Source organism: Coturnix japonica, chromosome 8 (assembly GCF_001577835.2).
Source record: "Coturnix japonica isolate 7356 chromosome 8, Coturnix japonica 2.1, whole genome shotgun sequence".
Lineage (NCBI taxonomy): Eukaryota > Metazoa > Chordata > Aves > Galliformes > Phasianidae > Coturnix > Coturnix japonica.
In genome coordinates, this window is record NC_029523.1 from 7,294,595 (window position 1) to 7,315,089 (window position 20,495).

Genomic DNA, 20,495 nt, shown 5'->3' on the forward strand with positions numbered 1-20,495 from the left:
CTTCCAGTACCTCAACTGCTGAAGACACCAACTTAGAAAATACGGCACAGGTTTCCAGATGCAAAAGATCCAAAAGTTAATTGAATTATTTTATTTGCAGGCCATCTGAAGAGCGAGAAATTAACCTGTAGCAAAGATCAATATTTTATCGTGGTTATGATGTTCCCAGTTAATTTCCTGTCTCTGAAAGACGTCCACTTCCCTCAGCAGCATCCACGTTGTGAGGCTTCATCTAAAACCCCAAAGCAAACACCTGCCACCCACGTGGCACCAAAGCCACGGTACAGCATCCAACAGGTGGTGACAATGAATGGGACACCCTAAGGAACATAACCAGGCAAGACTTGAAGTACTGGTCCTGTTTGCCGCCCTGCTGTCTGCTTTCTTGCATTGAAACTGAAGGTGCTGCATGCAAGCAGTGCATGAACACGCACATGTATGATATGCTGGAAGTGCAGAGGATTGGGTGGAACAGCAAAGAAAACTATTTAAAAAGCTAAGGGTTTTTCATGCCCTCTTCCTGCTCATATTGTTACATTTATTTAAAAGTGTGGGAAAAGGCAGTTTTTAAATAACAGCTAAAAAAACCCAACGAAGTGTGCTTAGAACACTTACACTAGGCAAGCACCTTCAGCCTAAAACTATCCCAAGATCCTCCAAATTCCTGCAACTAGAAATTCAATACAGTACATTCAAAGGGGTAAAATCATAGAATACAGAATTCAGTGCAGAAAACATGTCTAAAATCACGATGCCCTACTGTTAACCTAGCATTGCCAGGCAGGGCGTGCCTATAGCCACCCACGTAAGTTTTATATGCCAGCTGCTCACCAAGCAGAAACTTGAACATTTCCCATTTTATGGTGCAAGTTCAGTACTGAGATGCCTCAGAACAGGACACTATGTTGGGTTACATGATTTATTCAAAATACCCATGAGGGTTCAGTGCATTGGAGAAGCAACCAATGGAAAAACATCTCCTCCTTCAGCACACAGATGTGGTCTAAGCACATAAGGCAACTCAAGATTTCAATAGCTTTTAAGAAACCAGTTTCACAGCAGTTAAGCTGTGAACGTTTCTTGGGCTGTGTATGCTAGGGTATGCAAATATTTATCTAGTATCTTTATTTATTTACCAGTTATTTCTGGTAGTGGATATTCCTATGATAAAATTAAGGTCTGAAATTGCTTACATGTTACTGCAGCTTCACCAAGGCTGAGGCTTACCTGGTGAACTGGAGAAGTTTTGCTCAGATTGGGGTTCTCCTGGCCAGTGTTCATTCTTTAATACTTTTCTTCTAAGCTAAGAATTCCAACACTTGAGAAAACGACAAAAGAAAGGCTGCTAGAACTGAAAGCACAGTGGCATTTTACCACCATTCTGACTCATTTCTACTTACAGGTAGGTAATGAACACTGAGGATTTTTACCTTCCAAAGATAGAGTATAAAAACGTCTGTAACATAAAACAACTTCCTTCTGCACCAGGGCTGCCAGAAAATACATCTCAGTCTCTTCCGAATGAATATCAGAGGTGGATGCACGTCCCTATTTATAGTACACTAATGCAATTGTGAAATGCATACACTGTACACTCTGCTTGCATTAAACTTCGGCTTTCATGGAGCTAGGCAGCTTGTGAGATGGGTCATTTCCAAGAATAAAGATGCATTAACTCCATCCACATATCAGCTACTTGCAGAGACTCAGGGTGTTCCTGGGGCTTCTCATCCACCACTGTATTTCTCTTTTGAGTGCTGTGACACCAGTGTGCAGATTGCAAGAGATGAAAGCTTGCATTAGATTACAAAGTGAGGAAGTTACAACCTGTCTGTGACCCATCCCTCCCCCCAAAATGACAATAACAACTGCTCCTCCACCTTTTGTTCTGCTTCTCTCTTGACACAGTAAATCCCTGCCAAAGGTGCTCAGTGTGGTTACGTGTGGGCCATGCCAATGGCAGTGGTACTCAGATATCTGCTCAGAAACACAAGCGTGGCTGAAAAGCAGAAAAGAAATAGTAACAGCACCAGACAGAACGCCACATACACCCCATTTTCCCTTATTGCTCCATCTTTGCTTCCCACCAGGAGAAGCCATGATGAAGAAGGGGAAGGCTTTATCTGGCAGCTAGGCTACTCGATTGATATCCCAAAAGGGCCACAAAGCAGCAGTGCCAAACCACAACCTGCTCATACTGTGCTGCTCCCCAAGTGGGAAAGAGACGTGCTCTGCTTCTGCACATCTCCTGGCTGACCTGAACTGAGCACACACTCACTGGTGGATGACAGCAGTTCCGTGTTGTCTTCTCCTTGCTTTCTACTTTGCCTTGAAAGCTTTGATAGATGCCATGGTATGAAAGAGGCGCACTTGCTTTGTGCAATATGAAGACAGACATGAGGTGTGGCATGGCTTCATACAGACAGGTAATTGCCAGTCCTTGGATTCCACCTAAGCAGAAGGTGTTAACCACCGTGTGTGCAGCCTTGCATGTGGGACAGGCTCCTGAACTCATCCCAAAGAGGAACCACCCCACCATCACTAACCTTGGGCTGCACAGGGTCTGCTGCATCTGACTGAGAAATGCCTTAAACCACCACTGGAGACTTCAACAAAGTGATGTGCAACCTTCCAACACAGCACAACCAAGTAATCTTCCAACAGCCACTATGCCGTCACTTCCCAGACAGCTCTCATTTCTTCTCTCTGTACTTGCTGGAGTGGGATGAAAAACTTGTTTTGCTTCTAACCACGAAGCACACCCAAAGCCCAGAGCTTCTTCCTCACATTGCAACAGCAGTGCCTATGGTTACAAAAGAGCTATGAAGACGAGCCTCCTCCATGCACAAACAGTAAAAACACCAAGTCAGAATTCACAGGGAAAATGCTTTCTTCACACACACACACTTACTGCTAATACATCTGACATAACTATCAATTAACCCGACTTATCTCTGGACCTCGACCGTCTGGGAGAGAGAGACATAGTCATGGATGCCATGAAGTCTTCTCTCTATTGCTGCATCACACTCCTTATACACCATCCTAATTCCCACTATGCAAACCCGATGCACATGAGAGGACCTATACACACACCTACCTAAACCCCCCGCCCACTAACTCCCTAACCTACAGGCCATAACTCAGCTATTCCAGAACACTCTATCTACTCAGAACTACACTGTATGCACTCATTAATCCTTACATAGACAACTCAGTACCCCAACACAAATCTCTGATGGCACAGTATGGTTTTGTTTTGATTTTTGGTTAATACAGATAAACCACCTTGTCGCTTCCTTATGGGAATAAAAGAGTGAATTATTGACTTGCTACAGGTGTTGTCCTAGTTACACAAACACAACATGAAACCAGATAACCAGGATGATATCATGTTTCCCATCGAAAGTTTATGTTATTTTTCTTTCTCACTTCCTGAAACAGTTATGCTTAACACTGGCCCATGTTTACCTAGATAAGAAGGCAGACTGTCACCAAATCAGGTTAGAACAGTGTGGAATGAAGATATTTAAGCAATAAATATAATTTCATTTAAAACGACACTGCATCTCACCATGTACTTGGGATCTCTTCTCCCACCACAACTCCTTCAAAAGTAATGAGAAAGTGAAGAAAAAGCATCCGGTATAATTATGGAAGATGCTCACGTATCTGAATGTAGTTCAGCTCTATACAGCAACACACTCATCTGCCTGTCTCAGTCTTTTAAGTCTTCAAGCAAGCTCTGCTTTACAACACGAGCTGCTTAAATCAGGCCCAATGTGGAAACAACCCTGCCAGAGCTCAGCTGAATTTAAGCAATGGAAACCTCCTTCTTTGAAAGGCAGAGTGCCACTAGGTGCTCCTAAAACAAGGAAGGCCTGATGCTGCAGAAGCGTGTCAGGACAGACAAACTGGAACAATTAATAGCAGAGCACTAATCAGCTGATGAAGAAGGTCAATAAAATAAAAGCTGACAGGCAGAGAGAGCTCTGGGTTTGTGGGAAGCCTTGTGCAGCAAGACTTCCTGCTCACAGCATGTGTCCATGGCTCAAATAACAGAAGCTTTGTTCCTTAAGCTGCTTCTTTCTAGACAGTTTCAGTTCACTAAGGATGGCCACGAGGAAAGACAGCTTGGCCACAAAGAAGAAATTCTCGTTCCCAACTTCAGCTCTTTTTTCTGACAGCTGAAGGAAGAAAAGAGCCAGCACTGACTGAAAACACTTCTGATACATTCTTCTAACTTCAAATCTTATTCTAAAAGCTTCCCAACTTCAGAGCTTCAAACGTGCAGGAGACTCTGTGAAGAACTCCATGCACAACAGCTAGATGAAGGAAGGCAGGCTTGGGGAGCTGACCTCTCGTTAATGAAGGACATATGAGCAGTCTGCTGCTATTCTGAAGTGCCCTGAGCAACATTATGATCTTGAGGTTTTGAGAAGGATTATGCTTCTTGGTTTGTCAATCAAGGAAAAAGCCTTCAAAACAAGAAAGATACCAACATGGATTAGACAGGGTAGGTGCAAGGATGGAGACAGACAAAGCAGCAGTTAGCAGGAGTCAGTCTAAGCCATAAATACATGGGTGGAAAGACAAACTTGTGATGAGTTTCAAAACGCAGAGTCTTCGGGTTCAGTCCAGCTAGGGCAGCTACCAAGCAGCATGTTGCTGCTCACCTGGTGCTGCACATCCATTGCCATCAGACAGGACAGGTCAACACCTGCCATACTCAAAACAGTGACCTTCCTGCTTCAATTTTGCATGATAGTATTTTAAAAGGGGTTGGGAGTGAGCATCCATGCAGAAGAAAACAGCTGAAGAAAAAAGGAAGTGAGGAAGAGCAGAGCAGACACACAGTATGCCGGCCTGTGAGCAATGTGGAATAAGTTTTTGTGGTTCATTACAAATCTCCATGCCATCCATCCCTAAAACAGGGGTGGGACAGCAGTACAAATCAGCTCATGAAGCAATTGGATATTATGCTCATTGTTTTTTCAATGTAATTATCATACCTCGAGGCTAAAGATTTCCTTTTCTTCCAATGTCCTCATTGTTACAAGACAAATTTGTTTAAACACTATTGTGTTTTGCATTCAACTTTGCTTAGACTAGTTTAGCAAATGGAGCTGCTGTTAATAACAGAAATCCTATCTGGCAATTGCAGCCCTGATATTACCAACCTGCCAAGAGATTCTTACCTGCTATGTCTAGTCCTGCATTTGCAAAGCACTGGAGAGCTCCTCATAAACATCTGGACTGGACTTAAATTAGTGAGCACATTCTAAATAGCTTTTTTTCCCCCAAACAAATCATATTACACAAAAATTAGATCAGTATCCTGATCCCCAAATGAACATCCCATGATTTTTTTAAAAAGGACTAAATACAATTAATCTACAAGAGATGTTACATTATTACAACATACCCTGTAGTCAACAATGCTCAAGGCTCTATCATGACATTTTGTTCTTCACTGATATTTATGTTATTACAGATCTTATGTATCACCCTGGAAATCAGCTTTGAAGTGAAATGATGAATAAATGAAAATTTATTGTTACTATCCTTATTGGAGGGATTTTAAAGTCATTAGAGACCAACAAGGCATAATAATCACATTATATTCAATCTTCTCTAGAACATCTCTTTTCATAGGCCTGCTAACTCAATTATTTAAATATACATCACAGTAAATGGCAGGGTGCCTTCTTCAGTTTGGGATAAGACAGAAAGTTAAATGTTTTGTTTATAGTTAAGCAGAACTTGTTAGAGAATTCACAGGTACCCTGCTGAGCTTCCTAGTTTTCATCACGAGGGTGAACTCCTGGCTCAGAGTCTCTGATGAAGAGCAGAGTTGCAAACTGCACTGCACCACTGAACATTTTGGTGTCATCTGTGTTCAATGAGAACTCACTAGTGAGGGAAAAAATATCCAGACACTCCATACCTGCAAATTCTCTTTGTCTTCTACAGAAGAAATCAAGAAAGCTTTGGAAATGTTAAGTGGTTTTCTAGACAGGCTATCTGCTGAGGGCTTGGAGGGAAGGCTACAAAAGAAATACAGGGCTCGCAGCAACAAAAAGAGAGAGTAAAGCTGCACTCAATGGTGCTAGTAAGTATTACATGGCTTCTCTGTCTGTTTCTGCCCCAGAAAGGAAGAGAGAAAAGTACTGAAGGACTGGGAATGTGTTCAGAGCAAAGAAAGCCAAAACTGGCAATGAGATAATGATGCTCTTCTGGCAACATCTACAGTGTGAAAAGAGAAATGTTATCCAAGGCACAGAGGGCAAAGAATTGCACAGGAGTTACTGATGTCCCTTCCACCCCTCCTTTCTCATAAAGTCCTGTACCATGACTTAAGAGTTCACCCTGAAAGAGAAGCTTGGAGACATCACCACGTACGCAGTTCTGAAACCACCTCAACACCTTCTTCACTTTGGGCAATAAAGGGTGTTTCTTGTTTCCACTACACGTACAGCGATCCTCTTCCACAGCAAGAATGCACCTGTAACTATAACCAGTCAGGTCTTCTCTCCTCCTCCCAGCAAACACCCTCATTCTAGCTACAGCTCTCTTCCATCAGTTACAAGCTGGAATCTAATCACCCCAGGCTATGACTAAACTCTTCCTTCTCTGCCCTCTGAAACTTTCACCATTATTCAACCTTGGACAGCAAAGATGGCACAGAGCAGCCATGTGCTCTGCATCACTGCAGGCTGGCACCAACAGTTCTTACTGCCCAAATGGAAAACCTCTGCAATAGCAGTAGCAGTGATGAGGATCATACTCAGTCCTCAGCAGGTCGCCAGGCAAACTGGGGAGCAACAGTTACAGTGGTGGAGCAAAGTGGGAAACCTCCTGAGCACCAGAGGAAAAAGAGTTCACAGAAGATCATAGGAATGTCTGCCTTGTCAGTGCCCTCATTTGTGGAAAAAGACAGTATGTATGAAGGGTGATGGTCTTTCAGCTTTACAGTTCATGCTGTCAACGGTGCATTACAAACATCCTTAAGTGGGGGGAAAAAAAAGCAAAAACAACCCAGCAGCCTAAGACAAAGGTAAGAGCAAAACTGCCTAGAGCCAAATAAAGTATTTTCATCTCTCTCCTCATTCAAGATGACCTATTTAATGCAAAAGCAGGATGGAAAGCACAGTCATTACTACTGACTTCTTCTGCATCTAAGTTCTGCAGATGATGCTCAAAGAAAAAAGATGAATGTTGTTCAGATGTTAATCAAACAGTCAGGGACAAAACACCATAAGCCAAGTCTTTCAGATCAGGGCAGGCAACATCTGCACAGAGGTATTTGCTTTAAATCCTGCCACAGCTGTTCCAAGTGCTCCAGCTGGAGTTACACTGCCTCCACCTGATGCGACCCTCACCTCCACAAGTACAAAGCTCATACTTGGTACTTCTGCACAAGTGCTCTAGGACAGATTAGTCCCCAGATGTGAGCACTGAAAATAACACACATACTAACTTTTTAGGACCTTATAAATGTTACTGCTAAATCAAGCCCACCTGCTATTTCTTTCACCTTGCCACCTCCTACCACAAAACTACTCTTCGTACCAAATGAATCTTCTTAATTCCCTCTCTATTACCTTATTTCTCCACATGAACCATCCAACTTCTCTGCTGCTCTCCTTGGTCTTGCCTGGTTATTCTGCAGCTAAGCTTCAATCTGCCCAGGCTGTAGAGATGCTCTGCTCTGGGCCACCAATGGATGAGACACTTCTATCCCTTCCAGCAATAAGAAAGGAAACGTTCATGGCACCAGGCCCTGCATTGGGAAATGAATGATGGAAGTGTTGAAGGGCACCCTAACCTTGGTAGACTCTCTGTATCCTTCTGTATCTCTGGGAACTTATTCTGCTAAAATGCATCAGCCTAGCTGAGATTATCTATTCAAATCTAGCAAACTACACTCTCTCCTTGCAGGGAGTTGATTATGAGAGCCCTCTGACATGGCACTGAGCAATTTCCTCCTTGATGGCTTAAGGAATAATTACAGATATGCTGTAAGAAATTAATTCAGGACTAAAACACAAAAGTTTAACAGAAAATGGAAGTAGACAGAATACTTTGGAGCGTCCAGGCCTCCCTCACCAAACACTGTGATTAGCTACTGCTGTTTCCAGCACAGAAGAAGGTGGTTAGAGATAGTGTTGTCTCTTGTGAAAGAGCTCTAGGCATTGGAAAGTCCAGAAGATTGTTAAGGAGGACAATAAATGTGATCTTAAGGTGCAAATCTCTTGCATCACTCTTTATATTAAAAATCCTTTTTAGGAGGAACTATGCAGGGTACCATGCACATGAAGTACATGGCTTCCTGCTTCTGAGCATCACAGCATGCCATACATCATTTACAGGACCAAAACAGGCAGCAGGAAAGTCAGGTACCTCCAGCTTATCTTTCTCATGCACCCATTTCCTGACCTGGAGGCTGTCCCCCAGAAACAAGGCAGGAACACAGCTTCTGTGCCTATTCTGGTTGCCACTCAGCAAGTAATTTAAGTCATGGATACCATAAGTACATAAACTCCTTGCTACAAAAGGAACAGTCGTTGAACTGGATTTTTAACCATCATAAATTGCATTCCTAAACTAAGAAAATAGGTAAATGCAGGTTGTATTTCTGGTACTGATACGTTTCTGTAGAACAGGGAAATATTAAAAATCCTCAGATGGATCTCAGAACAGCTCAAGGATGATGCTGAAACGAATCCAGCTCTGTAAAGTAGCAATCCTATAGAATCCCTTCAGGCTTCTTCATCTTCTGCCTCCAGATGTTACTTTAGGTTTCCTGTCATTACTGTTACGATCTTAGGCTTGCAGCATGCATTTAAAAATAATAATAATACTAAAGCTGAGACACACAAATTACCACAACTACTCCCTTGCTAAGTATCAGGTAAAACATCAACTCAGATTCCTTTCAGATACCTACAGAGGATTTTGTTCATGCCAGCACCTACAGCCTGTTTTAAACAAAAATAACAGACTGAACCCACAGTTCCCAGACTGGCATCTCTCAGACTACAACGAAGGAACACGCATGAGGAAATAACCTGAAACTTAAGCTTGAAGTTTCCTGAACAACTTGTGTCTCCTCAGATGATGACCCCAGGTGTACTTACTTTGGGGTCCAACCTGCTGAACCAGAGAGTTCATAACATTTCAAAAACCAAACTGTTATTTAGACAGTTATCTAAAGAAAAAAAACATTAAGCTTACACTAACCTGAAGAAAACACCCTGCAGCCGCCTTTGAACGTCACCTGTACAGCGCTTTGCCTTTCCCAAAGCAGAGGTGTCAGTGGTAAGGCCCTGATTACAGAACCCTCCCCACCCCTCCTGCCATGCTGGGAGGTTCCCAGGACCACTGACTCCTTCCCGAAAGGATATTTCTAGTCTCACTGTACCCTCAAACCTCAAGCTTCAGGATTTCAGAATTAGTGTGCTATTGCTTTACAGAACAAGAGTACTGAGGGATTGTCTTTCTTCCTAAATGTTTTTTTTTTTTAGTTATTTTCAGTAAATGAGTTAAGTATTTTGGCACCTAAGCACAGATATGTATGAAAATACATATGAAAATAGGGACAGTCATTGAACTACCCTAGGATGCGAAGAGTTAAGGGCAGTGCAATACCAAACACCAGTCAATCTGCCGCTAAGGACTTCACCCAACCTCTGTTTCAGCTGTCCTGGCACTACCCCTTGGAGAGGCCAACTGTGCTATCACTGTGATTTATTCTAACAACATCTTTTACATTTTGTCAATGGTTAAAACTCCCCAAACCAAAAATACTTCCCAGACCATTTCTGACGTTGGAGAATGCTGCAATCCCACAATCCCACTTACCACCAAACACATCGCCGTTCTGATAGTTTTTCCCCTTCTGAATTTCCTCTTCGTTTTGAACAGCAGAAACATGCTTGGCTGATGCACAGCCCATAGCTTCATTCAGACAGCTCCAGCTGGACTGAACCACAAATCATGACTAGGGACGCACACTCATTGTTTTAGAAATAATCCACCTTCTTGCACGGTTGTCAAGAGCCTTTTACCTAAAAGACAGCGTGAGAGAGAAAAACATTTAACCAAAGGCAACCTCTAAAAGCAGTGATTTAAGAAAGTAAAATAACAGGGCTTCAAGAGTACAGGAACACAGACTGTGTCCATCATGTTACACTGCTAAGTCTAGTCAGTAAGAACCTATCAATGCAATAAAGGCAGAGTCAACCCCACCTTGCAGCAGGAGCACAGCAGCTGACCACAAAGTCCTTCCTGGCCCTAAGCTTTAATCTGTGGCTTGAAACAAACGAAGCACATAGATATGTTCCCCACTCACCCAGCTGTTAACATGGAGAGCTGCTTTTATTTTAAGGGGGGGGGGGGGGAAAAAGATAGGGAACTGGCAATATATGCTTCTCCCATTCCTTTTAACAATCTACCCATCAAATCAGATTTCTTAAAAAGTGTTTTGGTGATTAAGAGCTGCTAATTGCAAGTGTTCCGAGAAAATAGCCCCCTAAATCAATTAAAGATCTTATGCTAATAGACACGAGAGAAGAGAGCCAGCTGTATAATCTTTCTCTTACATGTTCATTACTCCACAGAATCAGTAAAACCTCCACTGCTCAAAATGGCAATGATCCCCATTTGAAGACAGAATAACACTCCCCAAGGAATCCAGATGTCACACAAAACAAAAGAGGAAGGAAGAGCTAGGATACAGCTGCAGTATCTTATGTCCAAAACATCAAATGCTGTGCAGTGACTCAGTGGCTCCACATGAACAAAGACCCCTCCAAAGTTTGACTGCATGTCCATGCATGGATTTCTTCCTTTATGGTCAGTACAATCCCCCACATTCCTCCTCCTTTTTCATCTCCTCCTCGCTGTACACAGTTTAGCACAAACTTTTCACCATCATCACAATCCCATCCCTCTCTTCCTCCATCATTCACCCCCAACATCACAGCATCTAACAGCACTGAGCAGGAATACAACATATGGAGCAGACATCAAATTATACCACCACACATCCTAATTACCATGATACATTCTTTTTTGTTCAGTCTCTCCTAATTGCTCCCACATTCTTGTAATGGAGCAGGAGTGCTGCTGAACAGGTGCCTCCATGCATGCCCAACCCTGCCTTAACCTCAGTGCTGAGATGGGCACAAGGACCCACAGAGATCTGCAGCCCTAAGGGTAGGCTGAGGTACATGCAACTGTAGAAAAGAAAGGAGAAATAGCAGACTGGGACAGGTAACCACTGCTTGGTCTGTAAAAGAAACATGGAATGCTTGTTTACTTAGAGGATGTGATCTGCCTGAAGGAAATAGCTTCTAGTGGATAAACTAGAAACAACAAGGGGCGAAAAACAACCAAGTTTTCTGCCACAGCCTTCATTTCAGATTTCAGATGAAAACAGCAAACTTAGTGATCAGAGGCTGAAAATAGGAACTCTGATTTCTGATTTAGAACATGACTAGTTACTTCATCCAAAGGAAAAGGATAGGGCCAGCTACAGCGACAGAGCACAGGTTGACCAGCAAGGCTGTTAGCCCTAAGGACCCCAAAACACCAAGACAGACAACCCATGCAAATACAATATATAGGGCTGGGGGAAAGCACCTGCCATAAATCCAGTATCCCTACCAGCGAGGGCCCCATCAAACACAACCAGTTGCCGCTGAAGCTAAAGGGAAAGAAGTGATACTGAATGCATCAGGATAAAGCTCTTTGGGGAAAGAAGATCCTGCATCACGTGCAGGATCGCAGCAGCACACACACACCCTTGAAATACAGCACCTTGGGAGGCAAAGAGCCAACACAAATGCAACAAATGGAAGTTTTTCTCTTTTGCATTAAAGAGTGGTAATCACAGCAGCATCTGAATGAATAAATAAATAAATAAATGTACATAATTAGTGTTTGAATAGGCAATCCAGCCCCTCCTGCCCCAACACAGCAGCAACCCTTCGGAGATGCAACACTTCCAATGGCACGGAATAATGCAGCCTCTTCCCTCCCTTCTCCTCAAATATGATTTTCCCTTTTGTCTTCACAAGTGTTTTGGGGACATGTCGGTTTCAGCAACCAAAAATAAAAAGCACAAGAAAACCTCCAGCTCATGTTCACCACCCACGTCATTAATTATCAGGATTGGAGAGGCAATTTACAAGCTCTGATCTGCAAAATGCTGGTGAGAAAAAATCTCTCAGGCAGATCAAAAGTGTATAGAATACTTTCAAATCAAATGGGCAGCTTTGCTATTAACATCTTTGGTGAAGGTCAAGTGAAGATGGCTATACTCAGCCTCAGATGCCATACTTGATATCTCAAGGCTCTTCTGAGTGTATTCAAAAGGGAGCTCAATTATTAGAGCAGATATAGCCACTGGAAACCTTAAGCAATTCCTTTTTATTGTTCAGTTTTCCTTTTGGAGTACATGTGTGCTGTGCTTTTTGTCTTTACCAGTTCTTTCAACACTTGATTAATCCACTCAGCCCTAATTTCCTGAAGTCACATATAGGCTGCATCCTCAAGAAAACACAAGTTGCTTCCATAGCTAGAAACCAAGCAGTATCAGGTGGTGGTATGGTGGTATTAGGTATCAGGTAGAGGATCTCCAGTGTTCTACAACAAATGGATGTTAATTATTCTATTCTATTCTATTCTACAGGTGTATTTGCTTTCATCTTTAGTGCATTGAGATAACCTTCCACCTTCTACAGGTTGCAGATACATCTCTAAGTCTCCTTCTGCTCTGACCGCACTTGGACTGAAATTTCACAAAGCCAGCTGTGAAAAAAACCCCAAAGCTACGTGGCACATCCACACTGACTTCACCTACAACACAGCCTCATCCAGGCAGAACCCAAGGACCTGACTTAGTGCTGGTAATTACTGATTTTCACAAGCTACCTAAACCCAGTTACCCAGCCAGATGGAGGTGGAATTGCCATCTGAAATCACACTTTGCACATATCCCCTCTCATGACGCCATGCTCAGCAGAAAGAACAGCTTCACCATTCACATTTCAAAGGGCACATACATGCTGTGGTTTGACAGCTAGAGAAACTGGAGAGAGAAACCAAAGCAAGTCCAGCTCACCTACACCTACCTGATTTTTCTTAGCAGGGAGGACCCAATTTGAATTAATGCTAATAGCATCAGCAGGTTATTACAGGACAGGCTTTGTCCCACTAAGGCTTATCTCACCACTTTCATCTGCAAAGTTAGCCTTTTTTGTTGTTGCTTTTTTGGCAATCAGCACTTCTCCTCATCCAATGCACGATCCCAAAGCAACAAGTGGTTTCCAAACAGAACAATGTTTTTCACCTGCGTGGCTGTTTGCTCCTTCACACTGCTGCAGCTTCTCTTAACCACTGTAGGTGGTGTCACTTTCTCAGAATTTCCAAAGAATCAGGACGTTTATCCTACATTTTCCTTTGCAAAACATAAGCCTTTTCAATTAAACGTGAGATTACATGAAAATAAGCTGCAAACACCTTCATTATTTCCTACTTCTCTGTGAGCAACTGCTACTGCAGTCACCAAGGCATTACAGAATGGCAACGGATATATTACCTAAACATTTATTATGTTGTGGAAAGGTGACTTGCTATCAAATGCATTCTAGAGTCTATTTCAGTGATGGCTGTTACTGCAGTATCAGCCCATCACACATGCCTTCTCTTTCAGGTTACAGTCAGAGCTAGATGATTGAACACCCAATAAAAAACAGCTTGAGGGCCCCGACTCAAGGCAACAAGACCACTTCCATTGACTTCTGATGGCCTGAGGTCACTTTCCAAGACCAATGTTTCATAGAAGGAAGATTGGTTTGTGATTTACTTCCAAAGAGGTTTCAGGAAGGCACTGCTTGTGTTGAAGCTAAGCCTGCTGGCACAGAAGGGAGCATGTTAAATTTCTGCATACAAGCAACTGCTTCATACTCAGCATCTTGATGATCAGAGGGCTGGAGCACCTCTCCTATGAGGAAAGGTTGAGGGAACTGGGACTGTTTAGCTTGGAGAAGAGAAGGCTGCAGGGAGACCTCATTGTGGCCTTCCAGTACTTGAACAGAGCATATAAACAGGAGGGGGGGTGGTTGTTTAATAAATTAATTAATCAGGGCTACTCAATACTGAAAATGCTCCTGACTCCCTCCCCATGGCAGATAGAGCACAATGCAGCTAAGGAGCAGAGGCAGCAGCCACCAAGTTTCCAAAGTCAGGGAGCTGAACTGCTGGCTTGATTACCAGGCTGTGAAAGGTGTATAACAGAGCATGAACAAATTAGAGGAAATAATCCTGAAAGCAAATGGCAAATGAAGTGCTCTCCCACGCCCCCACACACTCACCCAGACACACAGTTGAGCTCTAACAGTGATTCTTCTGCCAAACTTGTATGTGAATAGGAGGGAAGAAACAGCTGAAAACATTAGAGCAGGAGTCAAAGCAAGGAGAAAAAGTCATGTGGAGCAAGGAAAGAAATGAATCCCACTGAGCAGCAGGAGCAGAAGAGAAACATGTAATAAATAATTGAAAAGGTTCCCAATACTGTGTATACATGATTGTATAGGGACGGAAGTGCAATGGGAACCGTGCTGCCAGCACAACACACATTGCCAAGTGGTGAGCTGTGCCCAAATAGTGCCAGGCAGGCACCCGTTAGCACTGCTGATGCTCTTGGGTCGGGCTCCATGGCCCCGCGAGCAGCCATGCCAACACTGCAACACAGCCAGCCAACAGCTGTAAAGCACTAAGCTCCTTGAGCCCCTGACTCTCCCACTCAGCTCCCTGCACATGAAAATAGCAGCTGCTTTGCTAGGAATAAATCCTGCAATATCTTTACAGCCTGCCTTTTCCCTTTTGGCTTCATGGGTGAGAAGGATTTATTTTTAAAATTAGAAAAAATACCCAACCTTTTGAGTTCTCACGGCAGGCTGACTATCTTAGATACGCTTTCATTGTGCTAGGGAAGCAATACTGAGTCTTCAAAAGCCAACACTCAGCCTACAGGACTGCAGCCCACAGTGCTCCTTCCTGGCCATGGCTAAGCAGGGAGCTCGGAACAGGAAGCCAAGCAGCTGCCATCTGTTAGGACAGCTATATAACCCAGCCCTGTCTCCTGGAACGGCCTTTAATTCTGGCAGCTCCTACCGTCAAAGCAAGGTAATCATAAATGCTGGCATCGTTTGTGGTACCTGTAAATTGTACAACACGAGACAACTGATGATCAGTCTCATGAAAACCAGCTTCAGGAGAGATAAGCACCAAAACACAATAAAGCTTTCAGTCAGCATTACAGCAGCTTTCCATCACCACGTGATGTGCATATCCTGTGCAAATGAACTCAGTGTAGGTGAGTGTTTTTTTATAATAAGGAAATGACACAGAAAATATCCACTGTTTGGTCACGTGCAGTGAATCATGCGGTGCATGTCAGTGCTCATAAATAAGCTCTACTTCATCAAGATGAAATTCAGACCTTTGAAACTCATAAAGACTAAATGCAGAACACCAACATTAAAAAAAGAGCAAGGACGGATATGATACTTGTTCCACCAAGGCTTGATGAGAAGCACCCTGTCCTCTATAAAGGCTTTCCCCTCATCCTAACTAAAGAACTTTAGCTACAATAGGGATTGAAACAAGATGATGACTGTGGTCCTTTTCAACCCAAGGCTATTTTATAATTCTATGAAACTATATGTCATTTCAATACAGAACAGGATAACATGAGCTCTGCACAAGCTTCTCGGCAATACTGACCTCTGTCATCAAGGACATCTGTCATCGAGGAGGATCAGTGACCACCCATGCCAATGGTGGCAGGCTTTTTTGCCTGTGAGGATTTCTGAGCTCTAAGGATGCCAGTGGAGCTAAAGATGGAACACACTGCTTGAAGCTGGCTGTACCTACTCAGCAGGGAACCAGGGGATGGGAGAAGCAAATCCAGCATGGATTGATATGAGCCTCACAGCACCAATGCCACCACGGTCCCCATAGCACTAACCAGGCATTGTGAGAGCATGGAAGCAACAGGCTGCTTCCCAGAATGGGAGGGATCTGAAACCAGAGGGGAAGAAGAGAAATGCTGTGGCACTAAGGAGAGAAGTGCAGAAGTTGCCTAGCAACTCTGTTATTCTGACTGCTACCCAGTTGGGTGAAAGAAATTGGAAGTATAGGGGCAATGGAATTCAACATATATCTAAATATATCAATCTGTAAACGTTGCCAAGATGCTCCTGTAGGAATGGCAGCTCCTTGGGTGTTTGCTAGGCAGGACATGCTAGGATGGAAGCCATATCCCTACCAGCTCTTCTCATCCCTTTTTAGGCAGTAAAAACTTCTTGCACAGGACTCTGAACTGGAAGGCCGGGTGGTAACATTATGCTGAAATGGGCACGAGGAACAATACTGGACTCTCGCACAACACAAAGCTGGGCTTACCAATGACTTAATGTATTCATTTTGGGCAATTCACTTGCATTCACAGATCCCCAAGAGAGATTCAGTACCGCAAAGAGTTCTCAATGCAAATAAGCTTTCTTTTTAATTCTTTTTTTTTTTTTTTTTTTTTGAAGATAAGACTGGTTTAAAATCATTTTTGTTATTATTCGACATGGAAGATCAATCTGCACATGGCCAATACACTTCCATCTCTAACACAGCTGATAAGAGTGTAATGGAGCATTAATGTGCGTTTAAGGCTGCTTAAGTGCCCTATTAGAGAAAAAGGACCTGATTTTACATATGCCTAAATACAGGTTCCCAGAAGGACATTTAAAAGAAAAGAAACACTTCTTTAAGAGCACAGCAGAATTTTTCCAGTAGGAACGGTGTCGGTAATCTGATTTTTATGTTCAGCTCATGATAAAATCAAGCACTTTTGTGCTCCTCCATGGCACTTGGTTCTCCTCAGGGGCAGGAGAAGCAGCTGAGCCCCAAGAACATCAGTCCCTGTGAGCGGCCATGTACCCACACAGCATACCAATGAAACGGGATGGCACATCTGGGAACCAAGGCACGGGGCTCTGAAACACACCAGCAGCTCGCAGGCAGGAAATTCTCTTTCAGAAGGAACAAATCCTATTTATTTTAGTGATCCAACTGAATACATACAAACAAATACATCACCCCAATTACCATCCGCCATGCAGCTAGTGGGTGTGTTACAGGCAGTGGGATTTGGGCTCAGCTCATGAGAAGCAGCCTGTCTGTGCCATTTTCTCACTCTTCAGTTTGCAAGAATATCGAGTGCTCGAGTTATTCAGATTTTAGCAGGCAGAAATACTCTGTTATCCATCTAAGCCAAGAGAAGGGAGGAGTGGAAAACACTCAGGCACGATCTTGAAAATTACAAATCAATCAGCCTTACAAGCTGTTTGAAATCAGAATTAATGAGTGTTTGAAAACAACCAGAGAAACATTTAATTGTATAAAAAAAAACATCTTAACATGGCTTCAGTCATGGAAGGCAGCGCATTTGCTTTCTTTGTCTGGGCAAAGCAAACACTGCTGCTATTTGTATGTTCAAAAGTCAGTGACTGCATCTTGGAGGGACTCACTACAGGAACCTGGAAGCCCACTGGAAGCACCCTAAAAAGTCACCTAGCCTTGTGTGATGGTAAAAAGAGAGCAAGTTTACCCTTCAGAGGTTTCCTGTAATGCCAGAAGAAGGGAATGATTCTTCCAGGGATACTTTGGATCCTGATTTAGGTGAGCTGAGTGGTCCTGGAGCCCATCTTCCCTCATTTACCCTCACTGCTTGCATGTGGCCGCACTTCAGTACTGAAAAAACCTACCCAAACCCCTCAGCAGCATTCTTTATTAAACAGAGACAAGCTAAACCATGCCTTCAGAAAAAAGCAGCCAGGGAGGAGCCATACATGATGGGTGGCACCAACTGATGCAAACTAATCAAATCTGGAGAAAAGTGCCAAATCCCAATGGGGCAGAGAAAAGCCGGACAATTAAGCAACCTGACGGTAGAATAAACTTATCTTGACACGTGCAAGGTAACCAAATTAGGAGGAATAACACACAACCGCAGCCTGGGCTCCACTGCAGACAGCTCAGTGACAACTATGTGCAATTGGGACTAAGCAAGCAAAACTCTCCAAAAAAAATGGGACAGAACAGAATAACTAAAGGAATGGCAACACCATAATGTCTTATTTTCCATGTTCACCTCCCCAGTTACCAGAGGAAGAAAGAACGAAAAATAGAGCAACAAATCAAAGCAGCAGAAAGATGTATTTACATTGATTTGTATTGCAAGAAGAGAGTGAGAAAGGATATGACAGACTTATTTCTTAGTGACCAGGATTGGATCTTGTAATCGTTCTCACTAACTCTGCTCACACACATGAACAGTCCCCTGGCCTTACTGCCCAGAGTCCTCACTCATCTTTTGCACTGCATCTCAGAAGATCTCACTGTTTCTCTGTAAGGCACAGCAAGTTCTAGTCAGTGTATAACACTTGGAAGAGTTGTCACCACGCAGCACAATATTCAAGAGCGTTCTTGCCTATTATTCCTGTTACATAACTCTGATTAAAAACCAAGAGCACCTCGCTGCTGTGCACAGTACGTACCCACAGGCTGCAGCTCCTGTCCCCTAACTTCTATGCACCAGAGCAACCCAGCTATCTCACGTCCCAAGATCAATCTTTTGTGTTTAGTGTGACAGACTCCATGTGCATGTTTGGATTTTTTCCCTTAAAAGACAGTAGAATTTGTATTCTTCAACAGTACTGCAGCCAGCATATGCCTCCAGACAGCATCTCGTTAACATCTATTCATTAAGGCTCCAGCTTGATGCTAAGGTTCCCATTCCATACGTTGCCCTGTCAATACAGGCAGTCCCTGCAAGCAGGCATGACATTCTGGATGAGGAGGCTCAGTGAAAGCAGCACGCCAAGGCAGACAGAAAAAACAATCAGATTGCTATGCTTTTGCTCCTGTGTTCTCAGACTCAAAGAGTACAAAATGTTCTCCCTGCACTGATCACCTTCTGTTGGTCCCACGTTCACTTGCACAAATTCCCCTTGGCTCATGGCAAGAGTTAAGCAAATTCACTATCTTTAAGCAACATTTTGGATTGCCTTTTTGACCTCGAAAAGCTCTGGAGCCGAACTCTAGACCAGCATGGCTTCTGCTTGACTGGCCAGGAGTGCACAAAGCATCTCTGGTCCTCCAACATCGGATCTCATTCTCAGGAGGTAAGGCAAATTTTCAAGCCATTTTTCTGTTACTCGCCCTAGCACTGTTTTTTCTAAGCCAAAATAACAAAAAGGAAACACAAACTGCCCAATCCAAAGTGACTCGGGACGAATTTTCAGTCAATCTGGGACACTTCAGTTCTGATAGGAACAAACCCAAGCCTTTGGATTTATGTAATTTCTTCCCAGTGCCAAGCAGCAGCCACCAGCCTCTGCCAAGTTCTGTTCTGATGTTTGGGGCTAGGAGGAAGCCAGCAAATGACAGCAAAAGTCCAGATGCTTGATCAGGAATAAAGGAGGAGCTGCGCCCTGTTAGGGCTGTGCTTGCTATGCTGTTTTCAAACATCAGATGAAACAACTGAAGCACTGTTAAGTATATTTAACAGGGTGGGTGAGGATCTGATTCAAGGGACAAGACATCTTGCAATAGAGCAAGTATTCTTGGTGACAACTAATAATAATTCGATTCTTAATTAAAATGCAGTTGTCCATGAGCGTCAGTTTGCTTTCAGCTACAAAGAAAGCTATCTTTAGCCTGGAAGTTTCTCATTAAAAGCAAAGCATTTGTTACCCACTGACAATATGCTCATTAAGCAAAGCAAAACTTTTCACGCTGTACATTATCAAGGACTAAAGGAGGAGATGAGCACCAAGCACACACACTGCAAAGAAATACTCTACAGGATTTGTCAGTTATTATTAATATCTCTACCTAATTGTAGTCTTCTGTTGCTAGACTTCATGATGTAATGGATGGAAAATGCCCATACCATTCATAAACATTATCTATCGTATTCCCTGCAGAAAATAACCCACCAAGCAACCACATCCTGCAAAACAGCAGGAGAGCAGTTGCACGTGAAGTCAATCTGTACCTCAATCCGTGTCTCAGAGCACCTGTATTTCCCACTCCGGCATTCCTTTTCCAAGCAACACCCTCAGTGCCCAGCGGGAGCAGTTCTGAACATCATCATCAAGGGCCTCCTTGGCTCCTAACCGCCTGAAGGGAGCTGCAGCTGCTCACACCAGCAGCCTGTAGGACGCAGATCATTCACAACACTGGGTCTTCAAAGCCACAAATGTCACAATCACCTGTCTCCTTTCACCACGTGCCCCAAGAGATGCTATAAGCACATTGCCATATCAGTACTGATACAGCAGTCCAAGCTGTGCAAACAGCTGAAACAACTCAGTGCTTCTCTTACATACAGATGGTGTCCGCATCATTTTTTATCATTATTTTAT

General features: G+C 43.3%; 1 protein-coding gene across 1 annotated transcript in view; it reads right to left on the bottom strand.

Annotated features, from left to right (window-relative positions):
• The window catches only part of C8H1orf21 (chromosome 8 C1orf21 homolog), a 69,976-nt gene that overhangs the window by 30,923 nt on the left and 18,558 nt on the right, over nucleotides 1-20,495 (bottom strand). The window contains exon 2 of the mRNA XM_015869834.2: nucleotides 9,865-10,070. Within this exon, the coding sequence (XP_015725320.1) occupies nucleotides 9,865-9,958 (94 nt within the window). The 5' untranslated portion in view covers nucleotides 9,959-10,070. The remainder of the gene's footprint in view (nucleotides 1-9,864; nucleotides 10,071-20,495) is intronic.